The 27,841-nt window shown below is 48.5% G+C and overlaps 1 protein-coding gene across 3 annotated transcripts in view; it reads left to right on the top strand.

Moving 5' to 3' along the window:
* RPTOR (regulatory associated protein of MTOR complex 1) overlaps positions 1 to 27,841 on the top strand; it is a 272,593-nt gene that overhangs the window by 100,694 nt on the left and 144,058 nt on the right. For all 3 annotated transcript variants that reach the window (XM_045569639.1, XM_045569640.1, XM_045569642.1), the window contains 2 exons: positions 8,058 to 8,216; positions 27,469 to 27,615. In XM_045569639.1, the coding sequence (XP_045425595.1) occupies positions 8,058 to 8,216; positions 27,469 to 27,615 (306 nt within the window). The remainder of the gene's footprint in view (positions 1 to 8,057; positions 8,217 to 27,468; positions 27,616 to 27,841) is intronic.

The raw sequence follows: 27,841 nt of genomic DNA on the forward strand, positions 1-27,841 counted from the left end.
GACGTGTCGAGGAGGATGTTGCCCCTTTGTGCCGTGTGAGCTGTGAGCGCCGAGTGCCGTCGCGCAGCCGAGGGATCATCGTCATCGTTAAACACGGGGAATGGAAAGGCCGGGGAGGTTCACGCTGGTCAGTTCTGCCTGTCCCTGGTCAGCAGTGTCCCTTCACTGCGGTGAAGGAGCGGCTTCCTGTGCAGTGCTCAACCTTAAGCGTGGAGGGAGGCGAGGTCAGCAGTAAATTGTAAACGGGACATGTGCTGCCTTCAGTCCGCCCCGCCCGCTGCAGCCGGCGCTGGGTCGGTGCCCGGCAGCCTTTGCCTCAGACAGTGTGAACAACTTGGCGCCGTGGCACTTCCTGAAGCCTCACCCGGCTCAGTGCCGTGAGTCTAGATGCAGCGCACACGCCTCGACCTGGCGCCAGTCCCCCCGTAGCCCAAAGCATGTAAGGAGAGCTGAGGACCCCGTGTCAGGCTGGGTGGATGCCATTGACTAATTGGGATGCTTGTATTTATAAGTAATCAAATACCTGCTAAACCATGGTTGTGAACACTCATGTGGTGCTTACCGTGTGCCAGGCACTATTCAAAGTACTTTTTATATATTAACTCATTTTATTTTTACAAACACTGTGAGTTGGACACTATCCTCTCTGCTGCTCCTCAGTTTTACAGTTGAAGACATGGAGGTACAGAGACGTCAGCAATTTGCCAAGAACACAAAGCTGGGATAAGCTGGGCTTTGTCTCCAGAGTTCGTTCGCTCGACCAGTATCTTACTTTCTGTCTGGATCACCAGCTAAAAGGTTTATCGTGGCATCTGAAGGTAAATGGTTGCAGGACTGGTTATTGAGTGATTTTGCATAGTCAGTTCTGGATGAGTTTCTCTATGTTCTTAACTTTCCCTCCTGATGACAAGATGGCTGCTGCAGCTCCAAACGTCACATCCTCACGGCTGTGCTCCAAGGGAGAAGGAAGGCAGAATAGCCATTCTCTCTTTCTCAAGGAGAACACTGTTTCAGAAGCCTTTCAGCTGGCTTCCCTGGGATCTCACTCGTCAGGCTTAATGCTCAGGGGACTCTGAGCCTCTCTAGTGCTGTGCCAGCCGGGAAGAAGGTGCGGGAAGAAAGCCAGCATTACTCCCTGCCCCATCCCCTTTTTGCTAATTCTGCTGTTACTGTTGCCGAGACTAGATGTATCTCTAGGGCAGCGGCAAGAATTGACTGGTCTTCGGCCAGCTCAGGGCTGCTGCCTGACTCACACACAGGCTCTCTGCTCTCCCAACCCCAGCCCTGGCAGGCAAGTGGGTCTTCCAGGGGGACACCACTTTCTGCCTCACACAGAGGCACCTGGAGGGACAGAGGTGGCTCTGTGATGGCCATTTTTGCAAAACAGCAGGGGACCTATTGTGGTTCTGATGGACTGCAGCATGATAAAGTACAAGAAGGCAGCATTTTTGATTTTGGATATGACTTTGCCTAGAAACGGTAGTTTGAGTGTTTGTAAACACTTACCAAATGATTTCGCGTGTTTGGAGTGTGTCTACATAGCATTCTTAAGGTGGCAGGATTGCTGTGTGAGGTCATTTCCCCAGACGGCCAGCAGCTAGTCAGCAGATGAGCACATTCACTCTGTGTTCCCCTCGGCAGCATTTTCCTTAGAGAAGTTGCACCCGCATCTCTGAGTCTGTGATAAATCGTGCATTTATTCATGGAAACCACGAAGCCCCAGTGGGAAGAGCTCTGGCCCGGAGCAGGACTGGAGGACACCGCGGCCCCCGCGTCCCAAACTGTCACTGAGGCTCCAGCCAGGGGCGAGCGGTGCAGCCTCCTCTGAGGAATGCCGTCTGAAGGGATAGTTTGGCCACAAGTGCTGTAAACTGCAAAGATGACTCTGAGGAGTCAAAGGACCCTGAGGAGGAGTTGGAGCAGCAGTGCAGTTGTCATAGGGATGCGGAGTCCACTGCAGTGGCACTTCTTAGGCCTTATCAGCATGTGAGTTATCAGGTGTCATTTTGGGGCAGGAGCCCACGGCTGAGGGAGATGAAACTTGGAGCTGCGTTTTCCTTCGCTGGACAAAGGCGTCTCTTTTTGCTTTTCTTCTGTCGTTTGTTCTTTCATTCTCTTCCTCTGTTCCATCCTCCAAAGTCCTGTGTACATAGTTTATTGCACCTGGAGATTTGGCTTTTCAGGGGCAATGCCCAGCACAACAGGCATTATTTTAGGGACTTGCTCTGTGTTTTACACGCCCAGTGAAATGGCCATAAATCCCCCAAATGCCGAGATGCTTTGCCTGCCTCTCCTGCCTCTCAGACCAGGGAGCCATTATCTCGGGCGTTCTCATTTTGAAACAAAACCTTAACGTGGTGTGGTGACATTTAATTTAGTGTTTCTCATTTCAAAGCCCTTAAAAATATTAATTAATTCCCATAAAACCCCAGGAGGCAGATTATTAATATCTGTAGTGCCTTTCATGCTAGTCCATTAACGTGTCCTCTCTGCGCGACAGATAAGAAAATGAGACTGAATCATTTTTGTTGCAACCCCACAGGATGAGACCTTGCTGGAGCCAAGGTCGGAAATAACGAGTCCCCACTTTTATTGATGTTTCTGAGTAACCTCAGCCCTGGGGCCTGGTGTGGTTTGGAAGAACAACACTCCTGTTTAGGAGCGATCTCAGGAGACAACGAATGAGTTTTCAGTGGCGCTGTGACTTCACAGATCCTGGTTCAATAGCTGCGTAGAGGAGAGTGGAATTGAGAAAAACTGTGTTCTAGCAGCAAAGTAATAAGGAGGTTGCAGACAGGAGCAGGAAGCACTTGACATTTGTGCTAGAAATCTCTCAGCAATTTGTGGGCCCTCAAGCTACCCTGTCGCGGTGGATCGATGGGCTGGGGCTCCAGGGAGGCAGCCGTGCAGGGGGGCGCATGGCCTGGCCTTCTCTGGGGAGCCTCGTCGTCACCACTTTACACGGGGGACCCTGTCGCCTCGGCAGCAAGAAAGCAGCTGCAGGTGGATGCACAGACTTGGGAGACTCCCGGTGTCCTGGGTTCAGTGTAGGGTCCTTTCCCCTTCCCTGCTTGCCCTGCTGTCTGACAAGTTCCGCTCATGCTTGTTTCTCTCCTGTGTCTGCAGCTCGTGACGTTAGAAATCTTTCTGACTCTGAAAAGCGTGTCCTGTATTCGTTAACGGTAGGTGGTTTTAACATGCATGGAAAGCGGCAGGCGTTCCCCATCTGAAGGCAGACCCTGGAGAGGGAGTCGGAAGGGGCGTCAGAAGCTGGTCCTGGTTAGTGCGAATGCGGGCGGCCGCATACCTGGCTGAGCCTCATGCCTGGGACTCAGGAAGGCACGAGGAGGTTATGCGTGTGGGCGCTTTCCAAGAACTGCCACAGGCTGCGCACATGTTGGTTGTTACTGGTTTTTGTAAGTAGTCATAGAGGTGGGACTTGGACCGGCCAGGGATGGTTTACAGTGACGGCTGTCCTACTGACTGGTGTTGTACTTAGCAGGAGGTTTCAGGAAATACGTCCTTCTTGGTGGGGGAATAGTCATATACACTAAATGTTTGTCTTCATTTTCTTCATATTGTTGGATAAAACTGCCAGTGCGTGGAAAGTTGGTGAAGATAAATCAATTTCTTCATAACCACAGGGCAATAGAAGCGCGTTCAAGAGAGGGGTGCGTTCCGATCTCTGCTGCCTCCTGCCCCGTCACACTCAGCACAGACGCTGAGTTCTTCGGAAGCTTCCTGCCACTCTTGCTGTTCCTGGTCATCGCTGTGATGGAGAAGGAAGGGTACTGCCCTGCCTGGCTCTTCCAGACTGTTCCAGGCCCCCACTGTGCAGGAAGGAGGCCCCCTTTCTGGCATTTCTTCCTGATGGTTTATCTGATTTGGGTTGCCAGGTGGTCTCGCACCCCTGCGTTAGTGTTTTGGTTTGGGAGAGCGCCGTTTTCCTAGCACACAAGCACCTGAATGGAGCCATCCCCAGGGCACACCTCAGGGGTGGCCCAGCTCTGGGGGAAGACTTCATTGGGTTTCTCACCAGTGCAGTTTCCCTGTTTTTGCTCTGCCAGTAACTAAGGATGCTAAGCAAATAGCAAATTCAGAACTCCTGTTAGCACCTATGGAACGTTTGAGTCCAGCCTCGCCACCTTTGCTGTTTCCTGCTGGGCTGTCGGGAAAGCAGTGAGAGTAGCTGCCCGCCGTCTCCCGGGCCTCCTTGCCCTGCCCCTGGCTCCTGGTGCTAAGTGTGCCCTGAACACCTCTGGCGGTTTCTGCCTACTTAGCCATGACACGTTTACAAAAGCACTTATGTTAAAAATGCGTAGGTATTTATTTTAATTTACATAAAGGCCTAGATCAAAATGTCTACTGGAACGGAATGTGGTTTGCTGCTTAGGTTGGCCATTATAGCAGCTCTGATTCAGAGAAAACTCGTAATTCTGGGTTTTTGCAGGTTGTATCATAGTAGGCTGAGCTGTTTTGGCAGCAAGAGTAGTTTACCTGGGCCTTCCGCGGTGCTAGGTGTTTTGGTTGGGCTTAGGTTACTGGGCTCCGCAGACTGGCCCCATCCCACATGTGTGTTCCTCCTGTCCTGCCCATTTGAAGTTAGGATGTCTATCTCTACTTCAGACTTATTCTCCGATTTGGAATGTATTTGTGTGGATGTAGTTTTGGAGGGCATGTATCCAAAACCATGGCATCTGAACAAAATGTTTCCTTTGCCCCCAGAACTGTATTTTTACTTGTCAACTACTTTCATCCGGTTTTATGAGATTAACAAAAATTCAGGTGTTTAGAACATGAAGACTCAGTGTCCTGGTTCTATCTTGCCCAGAGCACAAATAAACAGTTATCAGCGATGAATCAAGAATGTTTCTATCGTTTCCTCCCCTCCCCTCCCTGCCTCTCCTCCTCTAGGACAGTCCGTCACCCAGGCCCTGGTGCCATCTCAACTCACTGCAACCTCCAACTCCCAGGCCTGAGCAGTCCTCCTGGTTCAGCCTCCTGAGTGGCTGGGACGACGAGTGTGTGCCACCACTCCTGGCTTATTTTTAAATTTTTTGTAAAGACGGGCTCTGTCTTTGTTGCCCAGGCTGGTCTCGAACTCCTGGGCTCGAGTGTTCCTCCCGCCTCAGCCCCCCAAGGTGCTGAGATTACAGGTGTGAGCCACTGCACCCAGCCTCTGTCATTTTCTTAACCCTTTTAGTATGCAAACTTTCAGAGAGCAAAGCCGAAGGAACAGCGTGAGGGATGCCGTGAGTCCCCGCCACCCAGGTGCAGCTGTTTTTACACGCACACTTTCCCATCTTGTATCCACAGGTACTCAGTGCCTCTTCATCCTCAGGTAGGATTCCATCAGTTTGATTTGTTTCTCTACTAATTAGTGTAATCAGTGTCACTAAAAATCTGATTGTCACTCAGCAGCTAGTTGCTAATAGCTGTAAGGCTGTGGGAAGGATATAAAAATAGTGCCTTGTACTAAAAGGTGCACACGCTGGTGAGCAGTGTCTGCCCTCACAGCATTTACAGTCTAAGTAGAATTAAGACAGTTGCGCATGAATGTGTAATGAGCAGTGTGAGTTAATTCAGGGGAAGAAAAGATTATTTCCTGCTGAGGGGGTTCAGGAAGCAATTTTGCAGAAGAGCTGGGCATTGAACAGGCTCTTCTGGAATGTGTGGATTAGACCAGCCACAGTGTGGGTGAGGGTCCCCCATGGGCCGGTGATGCCCACCTGCTAGGAGCAGGTGACACTCGGACCCTGGCTCCCTGAGGGCCAGCCCAGTTCTGGTGGAGTACCCTGTGGGTGGGTGTTGAAGTGATGTACGTTGCCTCATTGATGAAATGAACTTGGAAATGTCATAGTGTGTGTTCGCCTTCTCTGCAGTCTCCTCGGTGGCACGGTTTCAGAGAAGGAAAGTCTGGCTCTGAGGGAGGAGACACTGGGGGGTGACCTTGCTGGGCCCTAGCCCTGCCCCTCAGAGCAGGGTTCCAGAATTGTCCTGCACGAGAAGACGGTTGCTATGGCGAGGTTAGTTTATGGTTCTCTAGTGGGCTTTACTTACAGGTGCAAAAGATTTAGGGAACCTGGAGAAGCTATTTTTGAGTTTCATCATCCTAAAGCATTCCTGGCTGTGTATCTGAGGACTTCCAGAGTACCAGGTGTAGAATATCGTCCAGGATTGTATGTTGTCATAAATTATGGTTTTAATATGCATCACTAGATAAAACCAAATGTTACGTGCAGTGTACAGAGGAGCTAATATTGTAGGAGTTGGGCCTCATGTTCCTCACTTCTAACTCTTCCTTTTCTCTGGAAGGCCAGGAACCCCTCCCCACAGGTCGCAGCGAGCCATCCTCCGGGCCGCTCCCTCCGCTGTCCTTTCCAGGCAACGTCAGCAGATGCTCACTGGGTGCGGTCCCTGCAGGAGCCCAGGGCTCTCCTCGCTGTTCACGTTCCTGACACCGCATTTTCCTTCAAGTGATACGATATTGGCTTTATTTTATTTCTTTTTAAAATAAAGTTTAACAAGTTTATCAAAGTAATGAACATACAGATTACTTTTTAAAAATCAGAACGTAATCCCCACCTGGAGGCAAACCCTTTTAGTTGTTTTTTCTAATAGGTTCGGCCATATTTTTAAAGAATATGTTTATGTAGCATTTTATCGATTTACCAGTTTGGGGCATTTTTATTGACTTCCTGGTGTGGCTTTAGTGCTTTTACACTCACGACTTCCCCTCCACCATCCAGATGCAGATTCACTCTTTCACTTCTTCTTTATTGGGAGTTTGCCATTAAACATTCTTTACAACAGAACAAAGAGGATGAGAATGAGCACGAGGTAGAGACTCTTCTGATGAGCCCCGCGTGTCTGTCCCCCACCCCGGGATGCACGTCACACTCTCAGGCTTGTCCCCACTGGCCTGCCCTCTTTGCTCAGGTTATCTGGACACTAGCCCAGCGTTAGCAAAATGAAATGATGACATCGTGACTGCGTGAACGCGCCTCGAGAGAGAGCCACGTTGTGTGCGTGTGGGTGCCCTCCCGCCTGTGCGTGGAGTCTCTGCTCTCTCTCTCATGGCGCCCCAGCCGCAGCGTCTTCCTTAGAGGCCCGCGAGGAGATCGGGGTGTCTGAGCAGGCTGGGCCCCCACGGGCTTTCCTTTTCCGTGTTTCCTGCCTCTTCTTGCGTGTTTGCTTCTCTGTGTGAACTTCTGTGGCAACGTGTTTAACTCCATAAAATAGGTCACTGGGATTTATTGGGGATACATTGAATCTGTGAATTAACCCGGGGAGAACTGACATCTTCAGAATGTTGACGCATCCTACCCAAGCAGGGGACGTCTTCCCCTTGGCTCCAGGCTGCCTCTGCTTTCCAGGAGAGCCTCGAAGAGTTTCCATGTCTTTAAGTTTTGTACATTTCGTGTTGAGCTTATTCCTGCACGTTTAATCTGTTGCTTTATAATGGAGTTTCTTTGCTATGATGTCCTCTGTTTATTGGTTGTGTATATCAATGCAGTTGATTTTTCTGTGCTAATTTTAGATTGTGCTAATTCAGTGCATTCTTCCCAGTCCTCACCAAGGGCCAGGCAGACGGCGGGGGCAGTGCTTGGCAGGGCCGGCGTGAGGAAGTGGGAGCTGGCCGCTGGCGTCCATGCTCCATCTTCCTTCTGATTCTCTGTCCCCGCCGCCACGCACATGGCAGCTGCCTTCATTTGAGCAGTGTCTCTTTTCCACGTTGTAGCTAATGTTTTCAATGTGATTCCACTCTTCCGAGACACTTTTGATGTCACCGTGGCAGCTGGGTTTGACCTAGACTTACGCGTGGCGGGCCCCACTACTTATCTCGTGGCCGTTCTCGGTAAATGTTTGCGAGTGACTGAGTCAGTTCTCACGGCCGCCCCGTGAAGTAGTTATTGTCGAGTTTTGTGGATGGAGAAACTTGGAGCCACATGTTCAGCCCACACAGCTGTTACACGCAAACTCAGGGTGAAGCGTGGACAGGTTCCAGGCGTTCCCTCGAGTCCCTGATCAGTGTCTCCGTTTCTTCCCTGCAACAGGCCCGGTACAAGCAGAGCCTCGATCCAACCGTGGACGAGGTCAAGAAGCTCTGCACGTCTTTACGCCGCAACGCCAAGGAGGAGCGAGTCCTCTTCCACTACAACGGCCATGGGGTGCCCAGGCCCACGGTGAACGGGGAGGTCTGGGTCTTCAACAAGGTGGGCATCCTTCCAATCCCTTTCTGTTTCTGCCAAGCAGCCTGTACGTGGGGGCGGTCGGCCGGTTCAGCCCTCGCTGGCGCAGAGCCGTGGCGTTGCTCTGTGCCAGCCGACCCCACTCGGTCAGTGAGGGCCCGGGCCGTGGGAGGGTCTGAAGCACTTCCACTTCAGTGATGAATGCTGGAACATAATCCCGCACAGGCCTTGTTTCTGTTGCAAGCATGTTAATGAAATGACTGTCTTGAAACGTAGCATGTGTGCTTTGTTTCTCCTTCTGCCAGAATAGGACCTGTTTGTAGTTCTCCGAGGAAAGACCTCCAGAATATGTGCCTACGAGTTTGAGCCGTTACAGGGTTTCTCAACTTCATTAATCTTCCCTTAAGAATCAGTGATTTTCTTAGGGAATAAAGGGCTTTCCATGTGCTAAAGGGCTAAGTCCAAGCCGCCCTGCAGGCACAGCCTCAGCGCTCCGACCCAGGTGAAAACCGCCGAAGAGGAGGTGAGAGTGAGGGGAGGTGACACCCCTCAGTGCTGTGGGCTGTGGGTGGTGAGTTTCGTTCCTGTCCCCAGTCCCCAGCATGGGAACTTTGGTCCCCGTCAGAGCCGCCGGCCAGCGCTGTGTCTCTCTGCACGTGCTGAAAGGCAGTCCTTGGAGGCGAGCGGTGGCCTCTGCCCTGCCGATGTTTCTGAGCGTACGTGCCGAGGCGCTGGTTTGGGATCCAACAGATGTGAGTTCAGGTTTTGGCTGTGCCACAGCTTTAGGGCCGTGGACAAATGATCACCTTCCTGTGCCCTGTTTCCTCGCTGTGGAAGCTGCCTCTTTGTGGCATAGTGAGGATTAAAAGAGGGTTAACAAAGTGCCTAACACTCCACTCGGTCTCTTTCAAATAGTGAACTCCCAGTAAATGTCTCTGTCCCATTTCCGTGGCTACTGTTGGGCGCCGGTGGTGATGGGGTGCAGGCAGGTGAGACAGAGGCCAAGAGGACGGCTGGAAGCCCCTGGACACGCCTGAGTGGGGAGAAGGTCCTGCGCCCTGCCCCTCCCTGCAGGGCAGTGCCGCTTCTCCCCATGTGTCTAGATGCCGACTTGATTTTAATTATTTTTACCAAATGTTAAGTAGATTCAAAACTGCAATTATGGAAGAAGCAGACTTTAAAGAGATGTGATACAATGAACCACCAGGTATCCTCCAGCCGGCTCGGAGAAGGAGCCTTCCTCCTCCGTTCCCTTCTTTCCCATGCCCGCTGCAGCGAGTGTGACTTCATCACCCCCGTGCCCACACCCTCTCCCTGCTTTCTGTGCAGATGGGCGCTGGGCTGGTTCCCATTGGGTCCTGCTCTACGCTCCTGAGTGTCTCAGCTGCCCCCTCTCCCCGGCACTGGGCACCCAGTGCTTTCGGGACAGGCTGCGGTGGTCTAGATTTCCCTGGGGACGCTGCGGTCGCGCAGGGTGGGCCCCGGGGCTCCCTCTTCCGTGAGGCACCCTGTCCCCTGTCCGCTCCTCGCCTGGGTGGCCTGCCTTTCTCTTGTTGGTTTGAGGGAATTCTTTATATTCCAGATGGTATTTCTTTATCATTTTTATGAGTTGTGATTCTTTTCTCTGAATTTATGACTCAATTTTTTTTTTTTTTTCCATTCCCCTTATGGAGTCTCTTGATGAACAGGAGTTTATTTTAAAGTCGGCACATTTGTCAGACTTAACTTTATGTGCGGGCAGTTTTTGTTTGTTTGTTTGTTTGTTTTTAATCTACCCAAGACAGTAAGTACTTCCTGGTGCAGACTTTTTGTGTCTTATTTAATAAGACTTTCGTTATACCCAGGTCATAAAAGTATTTTGCTATATATTCTCCCAAAAGTTTTTTGTCCATTGCATTGGGGTCATTAATCTACCTGGAACAGATTTTTGTATATAGTGTTAGGCAGAGGTCAAACTTCTTTTTTTGTTGTTATTATTTTTCGTAGAGATGGGGTCTCACAGTATTGCTCAGGCTGGTCTCAAATTCCTGGCCCCAAGTGATCCTCCCGCCTCGGCCTGCCAAAGTGCTGGGATGATAGGTGTGAGGCACCAGGCCTGGCCCAAATTCATTTTTTTACCATTGAATACTTACCTATTCTGTTACCATTTAATGCTGATTTTCAGCTAAAATAAGTCTCCGTGTTGTGTGGGCAGGCCCGCGAGTTAGCTCTGCCGCGTGGCCTTGCCGCTGTGCCGGGGCTGTGCCGGGACTCGGTGCTCAGGAGCCCAGGCCAAGTGCTCCTTGGCGTTAGGAAGGTGCCCCCGCTTCTTGGTTCCTCAGTGGTGTCTTGCCCACGTGTGGCCCTTCGGTCTTTTGTGAAAATGTTGACTCAAGATGCCAAGTTCCATGAGAATACCATTCCCTTTGATAAATTAATGGGAGAGAGTAAACATCTTTACAATATTGAGTCTTCCAAACTATGATCTTTTTAAGGTATCAATACAGTTTTGTAATTTTCTTCAAAAAGGTTTTGCATATCACTTGAATTTATTCCCAGGTACTTTATGTTTTTTGATACTATTACAAATGTCAACTATAAAAATTATATTTCTAATTTTCAATTGGGGTATATGGAAAGGCAGTTGATTTTTGTACATGTATGTTGTATTTACCAATCTTGCTTACCTCTGTTACTGATTCTAATAAATTATCCATGCATACTTTTGGGTTTACCAGTGGACTGTGGTATCCTCTGCAGAGTGGCAGTTTTATTTCTTGCTTTCCAGTCTGAGCCTCGCCCGTGCTGTCCTTGCCCTCCTGCGCTGGCCGAGCGAGGCCTCCGGGAGAGGGACGTGCAGTCTGGGGCCTCTTGTCCCCTTTGTCCTCGGGGAGGGCTTCCTGTGCTTCAGCGCACGGCGTCTGCTGCGGGCTTTCTGTAAGGAAAAAGAGCAGAAAACAAAAACTTTTATCAGATTAAGAAAGTTCTATTCCTGGTTTGTTTTTTTAAAAAATCATGAACAGACTTTTCTCCATCCATTATTTTGTGTGTGTTTATTAGGATGGTCATATGATTTTTTTCCTCTTAAGCTGGTAATACATTGAACTATATATATTATGTGACTTTCTAACAATGACATACATCTTCCATTCTTGGGGTAACCTGTCTGCCATTGTGAGTGATCTGTTCCACACGTAGTTTAGTTCAGTTTGTTGCTGTTTTGTTAATATATTAAATGTGCCCTCCTGAGTGAGATTTGCCTGAGATTTTTCCTTCTCTTGTGGTCTTTGCCTGGTCTGAGTAACTGTGGCCTTAGAAAGTAAGTAGGGGAATATTCTTTCTTTCTATATACACTGGAATACTTTTTGTAGGATTTCAAGTATTTGTTGTCTGCATGTTTGGTGGAACTTACAAATAAAGCTGTCTGGGGTGATATTTTGTTTGTGGGGAGATCTTTGACTACTTGATCTAGTTTCTTTCATGGTTAAAGAGCTATTCAGGTTTTTCTGTTTCTTCATGAGCAAGCTTTGCTGACTTACTTTTGTAGAAATTTGTCTGTTCAACTGAACTTTCAAGTGTGTTGGCAACTGGCTCTGTATATCTCTCTACAGGTATTTTCTCCCTGACCTGTTTGAAAGATCATGACACTAAGAACAAGGATGTTTTTCTACATAACCACAGAACCATTACATTGCTCAAGTTTAACATCAGTCCTACAATATTTATTTAACATAGAGTTCATAGAGTTCATATTCATATTTTCCCAACTGTCTCCGAAATGTGCATTAATAAGCATTTTTTACTTGTTGGTTGATTTTGTTTTGGATGCAGGATCTAATCAAGGTCCATGTGTTGCATTTGTTCCTCCTGCCTTTTTAGTATCCTTGAATATAGATTAGTCTCCTTGTCTTTTTTTCCCATGACATTGATTTTTATTTTTAATATACTTGCTTTCCCCCATGCCTTAAATGACTTTTTTTTTTTTTTTTTTTTGAGGCAGAGTCTTACTCTGTCATCCCAGCTAGAGTGCAGCAGCGTCATCTTAGCTCATTGCAACCTCCAACTCCTGGGTTCAAGCGATCCTGCTGCCTCAGCCTCCCAAGTAGCTGGGACTGCAGGCGTGAGCCACTGCACCTGGCTGACTTTTTCTATTTTTATTAGAGACAGGGTCTCACTCTTGCTCAGGCTGGTCTCCATCTCCTGAGCTCAAGCAATCCTCCCGCCTCAGCCTCCCAGAGAGTTAGGATTACAGGCGTGAGCCACTGCACCTGGCCTCTTTTGCCCATATTTAAAATCAGGTTAATTTGTTTTCATATTGTTGAGTTCTAAGAGTTCTTTGTATATTTTGGATATCAGTCCTTTATCAGATATATGTTTTGAAAATATGTTCTCCCATTCTGGGGCTTGTCTTTTTATTTTATTAATAATGGATATTCTTTTTGAAGAGTTTAGACCAGTTATCCTTCAGGATGTCCCACATGCTAGTTTAATTTCTTTGCTTCCTTGTGAGTTTTTGTCAGACTGGATCAAAAAAGCAAGATCAAACTTTGCACTGTCCACAACAGACTTACTTTAAAGTCAAAGATATGTGAAAGTTGAATGTAAATGAGAGGAAAAAGATGTATCATACTGATACTGGTCACAGGAAGCTGCTGCTGCAGCTCTATTAAGAAACAGAGGGGAAAACAGACTTCAGGATGAGGGGTTTTGCCAGATATGAAGCGGGACATTTCCTAGTGATAAACTGGTCAGTTCACAAGGAAGACAGAAGCCATGCCGAGTGTGCGTGTGCTTGATGTCAGAGTTTCAAAATGCATATAGCAGAGTGGACAGAGTTAAAGCGACAAATAAGCAAATCCATAATTTTACCTGGACATTAGCATATCCTTTTTTTTTTCAGTAATTGATAGATTAAAACTGAACTTAAAATTAATAGATGAAATTGATAGTTAAAAACTGTCTCACAAAGAAAACTCCAGTCAACTCCAGTCATAATGTTTTTTTCTAGTCCAAAAGAAAAGTATGAATGTGACAGACTGAACAATGCTATATCAGTCTCCCTGACTTAGCTGACATTTATAGAGCTCCACCCAGCAGCTGCAGAGCATACAGGCACAAGTGCTTGTGGGGTGTTCACCATGTGCTGGCCATAAAAATGACTAAGTGAAGTTTGGAGGATTCAAGTCACAGGGTATATTCTCTGAACATCAGATTTGAAATTATGGGATATCTAGAGAAGCCCCAAATATTTGGAAATGAAATATCACACGAGTCAAAAAAGGAATCATAAGGTAAAATAAAAAAATAATTTACACTAAGTGATAATGAAAATATAACATTGAAATTTATAGGTTATACTTAAATAGTGTCTATATGGAAATGTATAGTTTTAAATCCCTATATAGAAAGAAAGAAAGCTTTAAAGTTAAAATTAAGACTTTAACTTAGGAAAATAGAAAATGATGAGTGCATTAAACTTGAAGTAGAAGGAAAGAATAATAAGCAGGCTGGGTGTGCCCCATTACTCAGGAGGCAAGAGGATCGCTTGGGTCCAAGAGTTCAAGACCAGCTTGGGCAATGTAGCAACACCCCCTGTCTCTATAAAAACAAACAAATATAAAAGAAATAACAAACAGCATAAATGACTATAATTGAGACAATTAACAGCTAAAATGTGGTTCTTTGAAAAGATCAGTAAGGTTGAAAAGTCTCTAGCTGGGTGGATCAAGGGAGGAAGAGAAAAGACATCCTTTGTCAATGTCAGGGATAAAAGTGGAGACCCCACATACCCCACAGACATTAGAAGGGTAAGGGAATGGTGTTAATAATGTTATACTAACAAATTGACTACTTAATTAAGTGGACAAATGCCTTAAAATCCAACTTACCAAAACTGACACCAAGTGAAATGGAAACTCTGAATAGCCCTACATCAGTCGACAACATTGGACTCATAGTTAAAACCTTCCCACCGAGGACATGCCAGGCATCTCAATCCCTGTGAGGCCGGGGGCTTTTTCTTCTGTTCACTGCTGCATTCCCCACTCCTAAAGTAGTACCTGTCAATCCAGCAGGTGTCCAGTAATTGTTGACTCCATGGGTAGGTGGGTGAAGGGATGGTTTTATTTAAATGTCATCTGATCACCAGATGTGACAAGCACCACCCACTGTCCTTCACTCTTTCATCCTCCTGGTGTGGTTCGTCTGTCTCCGCAACTTGCTCCTGGCTGTGTGTGTTGTTTCCATCTCTCCGTTAAACCATGAACTCCGTGACAGCAAGTATTTGTTTTGTGAACTCTGTTACATCATGGGTCCCTAAAACTGAGCACTTCATTAAATGGTCAATCCATGTTTATCGAGCGCTACAGCTAAGGGCATAAAAGCAGTAGAAATATCTCTAGAGCCAAAGTCTTTCTTATTCCAGTTACGCCCCCACTATGTTGTCCTGTTAGTTTATTTTTTATAGGTTTTTTTTTTTCATTTCACATGGCGTGCCACCCCAGACAGGCGAGTATTTTTCTACGCCTAGACAGCCATGAACTGCAGTAATAGTACGCAGTCCTGTTGCCGAGCCTTTTCAACCTTTAGATATACTCCCTCTGTCAAAATGTTGCAAGCATTATTATAAATAATAAATTATGGATAAAAACGGTGGGATTTAAAAGCATCTGGATATGCTAATGTTAACTGTGTACTTTCCTCTTTGTTCAGTCACCATTTATTCTGTGCCTGGTTGTTTTCTCAAGCCTCAGCAGAAAACCCAAGTTCAGGCCTTCAGCAGCCCCGGGCTCGGATTTCCCGGTCCCCGAGCTCCCGCTCCCCGTCCGTCTCAGGCAGCGAGGACTGGCAGCCGGAGCCATTAAGAATAGATGCAGCAGAACGTTTATGGGGGAAGGATTAATCCACTGCTCCAATACTGCCAGTTAGCTTTTAGACCCTCTCTGCCTTCTCTTCTTCTTTGCAGAAGGAGGACGGTTTCCCCCACTCATGGTTTCTCTGCTTTACGAGGTTGCGTTACACCCAGAAGCCCTTTCCATCCGCTGCTGTGCTGTGGGCACAGAGCTGTGAGGCTTCTCCCTGCCTGGGCAAGGCGGGCGCTGCCTCCTCCAGGTGGGATGAGCTTCTCTCCAGCTCGTCCGCCTCTCCTTGATTTACTGAATGTGAACGTGGAGTTTATGTGGTTTGGCATTTTTGGTGTAAGATAATTTTTAATTTTCTAGCTGTCTTCCTGTGGTGTTTGCAACCCAACCCTTACCCTCTGCCAGAAACATCTTCAAAGACCCTCTGTCTTATGCAGTGTCTACCCTTTCTAGACGTTACATGGTTCTCATGGTGGGGAACACAGATGGAAAGCAAAAACTAAGTATTGGTTTGAAATCTAAATTAAAAGAAAGATGGGTAATTGCATTATGACATATCAGGAGGATGTAGAGAAAATACTGGCTTCTTGAAAGAGAGAGAGGGGAGCTGTGTGCAGCTCAGCAGCAGGGGCAGGCGAGGGCTAAGGCCTCCGGGAGGAGGTGGTGTCGGCTTGGGCTGAGTCTTAAAGAAGACAACAAAGTCAGCACTTCTGCATGAGAGGGGCTTGATGGGGGTCATGTCGGAGGAAATACGTGATTTAAAAGATCAGCATGGTATTTGCTGGAAACCACAAGGAGTTCTGTGCTGTGGGAGCCTGGGGTCGGAATCAGGGATTAAAAACAAGAAAGGCCAGGGGAGCTCCAGGGCTAAGAGCCCAGAGCACCTCCGGACTGCCAGGCCCGTGGGCTCCAGCGTGTGAAATCATCAGGGGTTGATGCGCCAGACGGCTGCGTAGAACGTCGCTCCAGAGCTGTGTGGAGGAGGGATTTGGGCAGAGAAGACCGGCCAGGAAAAGACCAGTTAGGAGGCGGTTATATCCCAGAGACAAAGTGTGGGGCACTGAGTCAGGCCACTTGGGACATGCAGAGTTGGGGCGGAGGAGCTGTGGAGACTGGGACCGTGACCAGGAAAAAGAAGCAGGAAGGCACCTGTGGGTGTTTGTGCCCAGGTGATATGCTGGCCCTAGGGTCCGTGAGTGTGGTCACGAGGGGGGACAGAGCTGCTGCTTGGGGCCCTCGACGCACAGTCACAAGAGCTGAAGGAGGCAGGAGAGAGTGAAATCGGGGAGCAGGAGAGGATCGCAGGAGGCGATGGCAGGAGAACCAGGAGGAAATGGCCTGGGAGAATCCAGGAGGCATGGTCGGCCCCAGTGTTGCAGATGGGATGAAATAGCATCCGTTATTCAAAGGAGTTTGGTCCATTAGCAAGGAGAGCAGTTTATTTTCCAAGTAAAGCAGTGCAGTTCTAAATAAGCAATTTCCCATTTCTAAGAAGATTCTAAGTACATCTTCTGCCAGAGAACTCGGAATTGCATCAGAATTCTTAGCCACACATAAATGGCATCCTCTCCTGGCTGCTTCCTTTTAACTCACAGGGAGGAGCCGTAGCCGCGTCTAGATTTGTCACCCAGCGCTCCCTCGACTGCAGATGCACTTGCACGTGGCTGTTCTCAGGAGAACAGAGGAGAGGCGCTGGCAGATTTGTCTTCCTTCCAAAGGGTGTTCTCTGAATACACATCAACCAGTAGCAGGAGGTGACGGCCCAGAGATGCTAGGTGTGGGGGTGGGGTACTCGTGAAGTGTATGTTCAAGTAAACCTCGAGGATTTTAAAGGCTTGTTGGGTTTTTTGATACATCTTCTGCCCTTTATTATAGTTGAAATTTATTTCATGAGCAATTCTAAATAAATATTATTTATTAGATAAATACTATTTAATTCATAAAGTTTATTGGTTTTTGTTTTTTAAATGGCATTCTATCAAATAGAAGTCTCTTATTTTGATATGGTGCAGTTAATTACCGCTTGTGTGGTCTCGGGGAGCCTCCTTACGTGTTCCAAGACTTGGCTGTTGCTGCAGCCTCTGCTGCTCTGGGGTGTCTGCTTTGAAAGCCCCTAGAGTAGCACAGTGTGAGATGCAACAGGGTATTCACGCTCCCCGGTTTGGGTCACTTGTGCCTTTTTCGCATTAGGAAGGACACTTCCCAGACCCATTGTTGTTCGTCTCAGATTTAACCGTCTAGGGAGGGGACAGTCCCAGGAAGACAGGAAGGCCCAGTGGGAGCACTGAGGAGGGCACACAGGCAAGAGGGGTCCTTCAGCTGGGTCTCGAAGCAGGAGTAAGAGCCAGGTAGACAAGGAGGCCTGAGAGTGCTGGAGGCGCTGGTGACAAGAATCGGTCCCCTCTCACCTGGTGACACTGTCGGGAGCAGGTGGCGTGGTTCCAGTGCCCTGTCATCCTAGGGTCAGTAGGATAAAAAAAAGTTGCAGTCGCGCAAGCAGCATTGTGCAGACTGTACAATTCACATGACTCCGGGTTACTAAGGCTTCTCAACATTGCAAACGTGAGCGTGGGGGAAGAGGGTGGACGTTCAGTAATGTCAGAGGGTAAACAAGGTGTGAGATCATCCCTTTCCCCTTCAGTGCCAGGTGCAGCTGGCCCAGGGGCATCAGCGCTCACGTTAGCTCTTCCTGCTCTGCCGCCTGGGCCCAGGGAAGAAGCAAAGCTGGCCGTAGGCTCTCCCGGGTCACCCGGGTCTGCAGGGCGTCCCTTGGGCTCTCATGTGGGACAGCAGGGCTGAGCCAGGCTGCTGGGTCTGTCCAGCCTCAGTGACATGCTGGAGGCACCCTGAGGGTACCGGGGCATATTCTGATAGTCACTCCCATACTCCACATGCACTCGCCCACTGGAAAGGCGGGGGGAATGCAGCCAACCTCACCTTGTTATTTACTGACAGGCTGAGGGCAGCCAGAAGGAGCCACTGCTAGAAGGTTATTGCAGCTGAGAAAGAACAAGTCCCCATTGTTATCCAATTTGGTTTCTTTTAAAAAATATTTTAGGGTTTTGTTAAGCCAAGGGCAAGAGTCCAGCTGCTTTGCCTGCAGATTGTGCCGCTGACAGGGAGCGTCTTCGACTTCACAGGCAGAAGAGACTGGAAGTGCACTTTGTTCTCGTGTCTGGAGATGGGGGCTCTTGGCAAGCTTGTCTTTTAAATAATTTCTAAATCTTTTGTTATAAAATTCATTCTTCTTTTTTCAAATGGTACAGATATGTATAAAATGAACAATGAAGGTTCTTCCCTTCCCTTCCTTCCCTCCCCAGTGGTAATCTCTGCTATTTCTTATGTATCCTTTTAGGAACTTTATTATCATAGATAGATAGATAGATAGATAGAGATATTTGCATGAATTTCCATGAATAGAAATTTCTGGAAGTATATATAATTTTTAAATACAGTGGAATTACGTTCTCCATAGTGTTCTGCAACTTAAACTTTTTAAACCTAATTTACTTGAACACTGTTCTTTTATACTTTTGCATTGTAGTTTTTTAAAAATAGATATGCCAAAGATGATTTATTAAGCCCCTGTGGTAGCTACCTAGGTTCCTGTTTCCAAGTTTTTGCTTTTGCAAATGCTGTTGCATCAGTAATCTTGATGGTTATATTTGCATACATTTTTGAGTGCAACTGTTGAATTGAATTTATTCCTAGAAGTTGAGGTCCAGGATCAAAGCCACGCACCCCGTGAGGGCTGCGTCTGTTCACGCTCACGCTCGTGTCGTTTGCGAGTGGGTGTTCCCACCCTTCTCCACAACTCGCTGTTTTCACCTTCTCCGTTTCCTCCTGTAGATGAAATCGGCGTGTCTTTAGTGTTTCTTTGCTTGTAAGTCAAACCATTTCACGTTCTCACTCACCGTTTTCTGTTTCTCAGTCTTTAAACTCCTATTCATATCCTTTGTCCATGGTTTTTTTGTGGTGGTAGGTATCATAATAGTTATTTATGTAATAGGAAATTAGCCTTACTCTGCTGCATGCACTCTAAGTATTTCCCCGCATTTGCCATTTAACTTTGTTTACCTTTTTTTTGGCAATACTGAAATTTATGTAATCACAAAGTTTAAAAATTTATGTAATCAGTTTTATCAGTATCTTTCCATGTTGATTTTGGATTTTGTGAAATGCTTAGAAAGATTTCATCATGCCAAAACTATTTCTTAAATGCTTGTCTATAGATACTTCTAAAATTTTACACTGTTATTTTTTTCACTATTAAGCATTTTACATGCGAAAAATGTACATCGACCCCCATGCCCACTGCCCGGCTTACGCCGCGGCGTTGAGGTGGAGCTGGGTTCGTCGGCCCCCTCTGGGGCCGTCTCCTCCCCTTTCTTCCCGTGGTAATTTGGGGTTTATCATGCCAATAATGTTTGCATATTTTTACCGTATGGATGTGTAATTTTAAACAGCATTGAGTAATCCTGTGTATCCGTTAAAACTTCTCATGAGTGGTGTCTCTTTCTGTAGCTTATGCAGTTTGCCTCTTCCTATTCCAGCTTAGGTTTGCGGGTGCAGCCATCCTGATTCGTGTAGCTCTAATTTATTCACTTTCCCTGCTGAATGGGTTTTTTATGAATACTGAATTTGGAATTCATTTTGATGTTTACAATATGAATTTTTCTCAGCGCAGCTCTTTGCTGTGACTCCATACTCACGATGGGGACAGGGTGGCAGCAGGCTGTCGAAATGCCTTGGGTTCTTCCACTTCCCAAGGAGGAGCGAATGTATGTTTCACTGCTGATGACTCATGAGTTAGGTATTTACATATTTTAACTATGTATTTAATTTGAAACATTATATCTAATTATTTTATCATATATTTACTACAGTATTTACTGTTGTACCAACTACTCTATGATCAACTAGAAATAAATATTCAGTAAAAGGGAAAACATTTACAATCTCAGCTCGTTAGATTCGCTGAGAATGATCATGGCAGCCCACCCCACCCTTGCGTCCACCACCTGTGACGTACTTGATGTTTCACATACGTTGAGGAAAACACTGCCGCAGTGTGATTAGTAGGTGCTGCAACCTCAGTGTGTATACAATGGGATGATGTTTTTGCAAGGTTAAGGGAATGACCTAATCATGCCTGGGTGGGGCCGCCTGGAGCCCCCCGGCCATCAGCTGATGGCCGTCTTCCTCTGTATCCCAGCCATTCATGGGGACACTTGGTGGGTGCTCTCATCCCAGCGGCAGCGATTCTGGGGGTTTCCAGGCCAGGTGCATGGTCAGCCCTCTGGCGGGCGGAGCCGGGGCGTCAGAACCGCTGTGCCTGATGTGAGAGGCCAGGGGGAGGGGCGGCCGCCCGTCTTGTGTTCAGGTTTGCCTTCTCAGGGTGGAGTGTGGCGCAGGGGGCATTGCTGCCTGTCTCACCCGCCCACCGGGACCCAAACCTCACAGAGCCAGGGTGGGATTCTTCCTACCTGGCCCCTGCGTCCTGGAGGCGGTGCTGCCGCCCTCCAGGGTGACTTGTGGGGCAGGTGCTCCTCTCTTTGTACCTGCCCTTTCTGGCCGAGCCAGGTACACCAGGGATTCTGCATTTCACCTAACAATCCAAAGCCCAGGCTCAGTCTTGACACCAGCAGTCCTCGAGACGCGGAAACATGTGAAGCTTCTTGGGTTACAGGAGCATCGGGTCCTGCCGCTCGGTTGGGGTGGCCCTGGTGGCGAGACGTCCCCCGGGCTCGCCGTGGGTTGGGCTTTTCCCAGCCGCGGCCGCCTTTGTGGTCCACTCCCTCTGTGAGGACAGCCCGATGCGGCAAGTATGCTTTCTTCCCCGATTTTTCCTGATGGCTAAAGTGGATTGTAGTGAATAAATTACCTAAAACCCATTTATGTTTCTTTGTTTGAAATGAAAACGTGGCCTTGAATATATTTTTTTAAGAGAAAGAGAGACTCTGAGTAGGACTTCTCTGTACTTCTAGTTTGGGGCGGGAGAGAATCGAAGCCCATTGCCTGACAGCTCTGGGCGTGTCCAGCGGCCTTCAGCGTACACGGGGCTTTTGGATTCTCCGGCTGTGTGGGCTGGTGCGGCTGGAGTGCGCGGGGACATTCCAGGGGACAGAGAGAAGCAGTTGTGCTCTGGCTGTGGTCTCTGCTCTGCGGCCGAGGCTGCCCTTGTGGGTTTGCAGGGCCGTAATTCTGGGCTGGAGCTTCGCCCAGCAGCCAGGACTGCTCTGAGGCGGAAACGAGATCTGACGCTCACGTTCTCTCGGGGGTTGCTCTTGAAGGTCGTCTTCCTCAGAACGCTTAATAGAGTTGGCTTTGTATTGCCCGAGGGATGCGGACGTCCAGTTGTTGCAGTCTTACTGAACTTAACACGTGCAGCCAATCTTTTCAATAAAATTGTCTCTCCTCTAAGGCAGCAGTTCTCAACCAAGGAGATTTTTCACTTTGGGACATTTGGCAACGTCTAGAGACCATTTCAGTTGTCACGTTGAGGCGGGAGAGGGCAGGTGCTTCTGGTGGGTAGAGCCCAGGATGCTGCTGGGCGTTGTGCAGTGTGCAGGACAGCCCCAAGAATGACCTGGCCCCTGTCCACGGTGCTGGGGAGGAGAGCGCCGCTCAGAGCAAGGGGCCACAGAGGCTGTGCTGCCACGCGGGCTGTGTCCTGTGTCCTGCCACGCAGCCGTCTGCAGAAGCAGAGCGGGGCCTTCAGGCCGTTTTCCATGGTGGAGTTTCCTGGTGGTTGTAGGACGAAAGCCCCTCTCAGAACTAAAATCGTGAAGCTGAGACCCCGTGGAGGGCCCAGGGCTTTTTGCCGTGGTGCCCTTGGGATGAGCTTGAGAAATGGCGACGCTCTTGCCCCGAGCGGGACTGGGCAGCTGAAGATGCCACCCACGACCCTGCGGGAGCTGCCAGCAGGGCACAGAATGGAAGAAGGAATCGCTAAGGCTCTCCCAGTGTATCTGTACTTCATTATGTTAATGAGTCAGCATTCGTCAACTTTACACCTCAGATTTAAAAGGTAACTTGATTTTGGCAAATGTGAAAAATAGATTTCAGCTCAAAAGATAAGACTTGAGAACATGGTGTGTTAAAATGTCTTTTGTTTCATGTTTCTTTGCTGCCTTTGGGACCCGTGTGCCTGTACCTGGAAGGCAGTAAAGATGTCCGAGGCCGTGGCGGGGCCGTGGGCAGGGCGGGTGTCCTGGCTTCCTGGCTCCTTGCTGGGCCTGAACGTTGTGGGAGGGGCATGGACAGCTCGGTGTTTTCGGTGCATGAACGTGCTGTGATTTCTCAGGCTGCTGCAAACCCTTCCTCCCATCAGTGCAGGGGGCCCCTGCCCAGCCAAAGGCTCCTTTGGCCCCTCCCCCCATGGCAACGTTAGGGAGATAGAGAAGGGTGGGAGGTGCTCTCTCCCACCAGGCCCAGGGGGCCCTGTTAGGATCTCCTGCCCACCCGCCTGTCGGGAGGAAACTTTGTCCGATGCAGCATTTGCTGAAGCATCTTTGTGTTTTGCTTATACAGATGATATGTGGTACCTGCTCGTTATAAAGCAGCAAGGGAGTACACAAGTGTATTACTGTAAACCCAGAAGTCACCCTTTTCCTTCCTCCTAATGGTCTGTGTACATTCTGTCTATTGTAATAGAGGTCATTTCTATGAGAAGATATTCCTGCAGAGCAGGAGCATTAAAAGAAGTGGATATGAGCCAGGCACAATGGCTCACGCCTGTAATCCTAGCACTTTGGGAGGCTGAGACGGGAGGATCGCTTCAGCCCAGGAGTTTGAGACCAGCCTGGTTAACAAAGCGAGACCCCGACTCTACAAAAACTAACAAAAATTAGCCAGGCATGGTGGTGGCACCTGTAGTCCCAGCTACTCGGAGGTTGAGGCAGGAGGATCCCTTGAGCCCAGGAGTTGGAGGCTGCAGTGAGCTATGATGATGCCACTGCACTCTACCTGGGCAACAGAGCAAGATTGTGTCAAAAAGAAAATTAGCTACGGCACCCTGCACTCTGTACAGCCCTCGCAGTGAGATCGTCATTCTTTCAGCACCAGCACTTGCGTTCTCACTGCGTGCAGTGCAGGGCTCAGGTGGCTGGGGCCTGTGGCTCTGCACTCGCCACTCTCTCTTCTTCCACACAGAATGAGACCATGTTGCACATGATGATCTAAAACCTTTTTAAAATCATCATAAGCCTCTGATGTCTTCCCATGGCAGTGCATGTGAACAACCTCAGTCTCTGTTGTGGGGGCAGTTCTGTAACGTGGGCGTGTCGTGTATGGACAGTGCTCTGTGCATACAGATTCCTCTGTGTTGGACATATTGGGCCCTCGTTCAGCCCCTTCATTTGGGTGTTTTAAAATGTAAAGTAGAACTTGATTTGTCTCTATGTAATAGTCCATGTGGGGCTTTGGAGCCTAGGTTTCGTGCGTCCCCTGGCCCCACTGTCCCTCAGCTGTTGTCCATGGCATGGTGGGTGTTGTCCGTGGCATGGTGGCTGTTGTCCGTGGCATGGTGGGTGTTGTCTGTGGCATGGTGGCTGTTATCCGTGGCATGGTGGGTGTTGTCTGTGGCATGGTGGCTGTTATCCGTGGCATGGTGGTGTTGTCCGTGGCATGGTGGCTGTTATCCGTGGCATGGTGGCTGTTATCCGTGGCATGGTGGCGTTGTCCGTGGCATGGTGGTGTTGTCCGTGGCATGGTGGCTGTTATCCGTGGCATGGTGGGTGTTGTCTGTGGCATGGTGGGTGTTGTCCGTGGCATGGTAGGTGTTATCCATGGCATGGTGGGTGTTGTCTGTGGCATGGTGGCTGTTATCCGTGGCATGGTAGGTGTTGTCTGTGGCATGGTGGGTGTTGTCTGTGGCATGGTAGCTGTTATCCGTGGCATGGTGGCTGTTTTCCATGGAGTGGTGGCTGTTTTCCGTGGCATGGTGGCTGTTTTCCACGGCGTGGTGGCTGTTTTCCATGGCATGGTGGGTGTTGTCTGTGGCACGGTGGAAGATGGTTCACCACGTCCACACCCTGGCATGGGTGAGCACGAGAGCAACACTTATAATTTGGACATTGCACTTTTGATCAGGTCCCATGGGCTGGATTCGGCTGTAAGAACAGACTTGGCTGTAAAGGCAGCTGGACGGAGTGTTCCATTGGCAAAGAAGGCGGCAAAATAAGATGTTAGACTAGTGGGCTCTACCACAGCGGCATTTAGATGGTTTACAGTCTTTTACCAGCCAAGATGGTGTATATCCTTGTACATACATCTTGGGGTGCACATGCAGGTGTTTCTATAGGGCGGATACCTAGAAGTATTCAAAAGAAATGTGCATTTAAAATTTTTACAAGTACTGCCAAATTGCCTTCCAAAAAAAGCTTCCTTGATCTACATTCCCACCACCGGTCAATGAGTGCCCTGTTGAACACATCCTTGCCAACATGGGTATTATTCATCTTTTATCTTTCTTTCCAGTTTGCCAAATGGAAATGATAGAATGGATGGAAGGATGGATGGATGGATGGATGGAAGGAGGATGGATGGATAGATGGAAGGATGGATGGATGGATGGATGGAAGGAGGATAGATGGATGGATGGATGGAAGGATGGATGGAAGGAAGGAAGGTTGGATGGATGGAAGGATGGATGGAAGGATGGATGGGATAGAAGGATGGATGGATGGATGGATAGATTCTCATTGTAATTTGCATTTCCACAATTGAGAGCATGAAACTCTTCTCAGGATCACTGACCATTCATGCTGCTTCTGTGAATTGCCTGTTTGAATCTTTTGCCTGTTTTTGTATTTTTTGTTTTGTCCTTTGTCCATCTGTAGCTGTGGCTATGTACACAGATTCTCAATGTAAATTCTCTGTCACACATGGTGTACCTGCTTCTAAAACTGCTATGTAGAATTGGTATGTGTTTTTATCAGCATTATATAATTTTTATCTTATTGTATCTGCCCGTCTTTTTCTTTAACACTTCTAGGTTTTGTGACTTGGTGTATTTATTCTTACACCAAAATAAATAAAAATCTTTTGTTATACTTTTACATTTAGGTTTTTAATCCACTCTGGTTTGTTGTATGTGTAGAATCTCACACTGCAGTATCAGATGGTTAGTTAGATTTTGCAGCATCGAGTACTAAATGACATTCTTCTTGACTGACTTAAAATGCCACCTTCATCACAACTGACTATGCGGGCCTGTGTCTGGGCTTTCTCTTCTGTTGATTTGTGGTCTCACCCTCCCTAGTAGCATCCTGTCATTACCGCAGATTTACAGTGTGTTCAATATCTGGTAGTGTGATTCCCTATTCATTATTCTTTATTAAATTGTTTTTATTCTTGTGCATTTCTCTTCTGTACTGACTTTAGAATGAGCTTGTCCAATTCCATTAAAGGGAAAACTCCGAGGGTATTTTGACTGGACTTGGCTTGACATTCTAGATTCATTAGGAAAGAGTTGACATTCATGGAATCCATCAGTGAGAGTTTATTTGGAGGGAGCATTTCCAGGTGTTCTCTTACATAGCACGCTGACTGTAAACAATCCACCAGGTAAGCACAGTTCAAGAAGATGAAACGGCTGAGTGTAAGAAGAGAGTGGTCCTCTCTCATGGCATAGGTCTCTGTGCACCTGTGTTATTGGCATGTTGCGTTGTCATGCCTGGTGTGTACCTCACTGCTGGTTCTTTGCTGCGCGTGTCCAAAGCCTCTGCTGGCTGCTGGGTGCCAGCTTCCCCCAGGCCTTGCATGGTTGTCTCGTCTGCTGCTCTTCCTTCCTGTCGGGCTCTGGACAGCGCCATCGGCAGTGCCAGCGGCAGTGTGTGTGGCCCGGCTGCTCAGAAACAAACGCACCTTCACTGTGAGTTGGATTTCTGCCAATTTCTGAGAATCCGATTTCTGCCAGAGTTTCGCCACTGACTCCATTGATGTCCAAGGAAAGGTAAACAGGTGGAGGTATTCCATGGAGGAGAATTGCTTTAAAATGTTAGCTCTTTCCCCAGTGGGATGAGAACCTTCTTCTCTCTGTTTACCAGTAGTCACTAGAGTCTTTTCAGATGCTAAACAGTACAGTGTGTCCAGAAAAATGTGTCCCTTAGAGCAGTGGTCCCCAACCTGTTTCACACCAGGCTCCGGTTTCATGGAAGATGGTTTTCCACAGCCGGGGGGAGGGGGACAGGGGCATCGTCACCTCTGCTCCCCCTCAGACCACCAGGCCTTGGACGCTCTGGGGGGCGCAACCTCGATCCCTCCCACGTGATTTGCAGTGGGGTTCGAGCTCCTGTGAGGGTCTGATGCCCCTGATCTGATGGGGACGGGGCTCAGGCGGTGACGCGAGTGACGGGGAGCGGCTGTGGGTGCAGGTGGGGCTTCGCTTGCTCCTCCACTGCTGGCCTCCTGCTGTGGAGCTGGTGCCCGGCGGCCACGGGCAGTGCTGGGGTTGGGGACTGCAGACTTAGGGGATTGGTGTCAGTAGGCTACTGTTCTGTGATTTGTAAAACATGTACAGTGCCAAACCCACTTGTACCCCTCAAGTGTGATTTTTGGAAGCATTTAGAGAATAAAGTGCTTATTGGTATCTCTGAACTCGGAGGGAGAGTGGCGTGCAAGTTTGAGGACCTGAGCAACTCCTCAGAGCTCATCTCTCTCCCCATGAGGTGTGTGTCACGTTGTCTAAGCAAAGACATGTTACAGAGTGACAGGGTGAACAGAGAAACGGCGTGAACAGCATGTATATCTTTCGTTTATGAGAGAGGTGTGGGGTACGTGGGTCCCGCAGGGGGCGTGAGCACACGTTCTGAGGAAACAGCAGATAGCTGAAGCCGCAGCAGCTGCAGAGGGGCCCTGGGGCGAGGGATGTGAACTTGGCCCATCACTTGGCACTTACAGGAGTGAAATACCACATCAGGAAATGTGGAGAAGTTTAGTTTGCTGTTATGGATAGTTTTGTGTAAATGATAACTCAAGAACGCCATCTCTCTGACCAGCAGAGTGTGTTGTAGCTTCTTTTTTTTTTTTTTTTGACAGAGTCTCACTCTGTTGCCCTGGCGAGAGTGCCGTGGTGTCAGCCTAGCTCACAGCAACCTCAGAATCCTGGGCTCAAGCGATCCTACTGCCTCAGCCTCCCGAGTAGCTGGGACTATAGGCATGTGCCACCATGCCCAGCTAATTTTTTCTGTATATTTTTAGTTGTCCAGCTAATTTCTTTCTATTTTTAGTAGAGACGAGGGTCTTGCTCTTGCTCAGGCTGGTCTCGAACTCCTGACCTCCAGCGATCCTCCCGCCTCGGCCTCCCAGAGTGCTAGGATCACAGGCGTGATTCACCGCGCCCGGCCTGTTGTAACTTCTTTAAAGTGCAGGTACTTGTTAGCAGCCTGTGTTCTTTAGATGCACACATGACATGTGCGTACTTTGTTTTCCAGAACTACACGCAGTACATCCCCCTGTCCATATACGACCTGCAGACGTGGATGGGCAGCCCGTCGATATTCGTCTACGACTGCTCCAACGCCGGCCTCATCGTCAAATCCTTCAAACAGTTCGCCCTCCAGCGGGAGCAGGAGCTGGAGGTGAGGCACCGTGTCTCTCGGTCTCTATTCTTTCCTCCTGGGGTGAGGGTGGGGTGGGGAGGTTGGTAGGTTGGGGGTGTAGGACGCTCTCTGGATGGAGATGTGCTCGGAGCACTGAGGGCAGGACGATGTATTCGATGACAGAGAACTGGGAGGGACTCCACAAGTTTGTGGGCTTATTTTTACATCTCATTTTACTCAGTGTTATTTTTAATCTGAACATTAA

Source organism: Lemur catta, chromosome 15 (assembly GCF_020740605.2).
Source record: "Lemur catta isolate mLemCat1 chromosome 15, mLemCat1.pri, whole genome shotgun sequence".
Lineage (NCBI taxonomy): Eukaryota > Metazoa > Chordata > Mammalia > Primates > Lemuridae > Lemur > Lemur catta.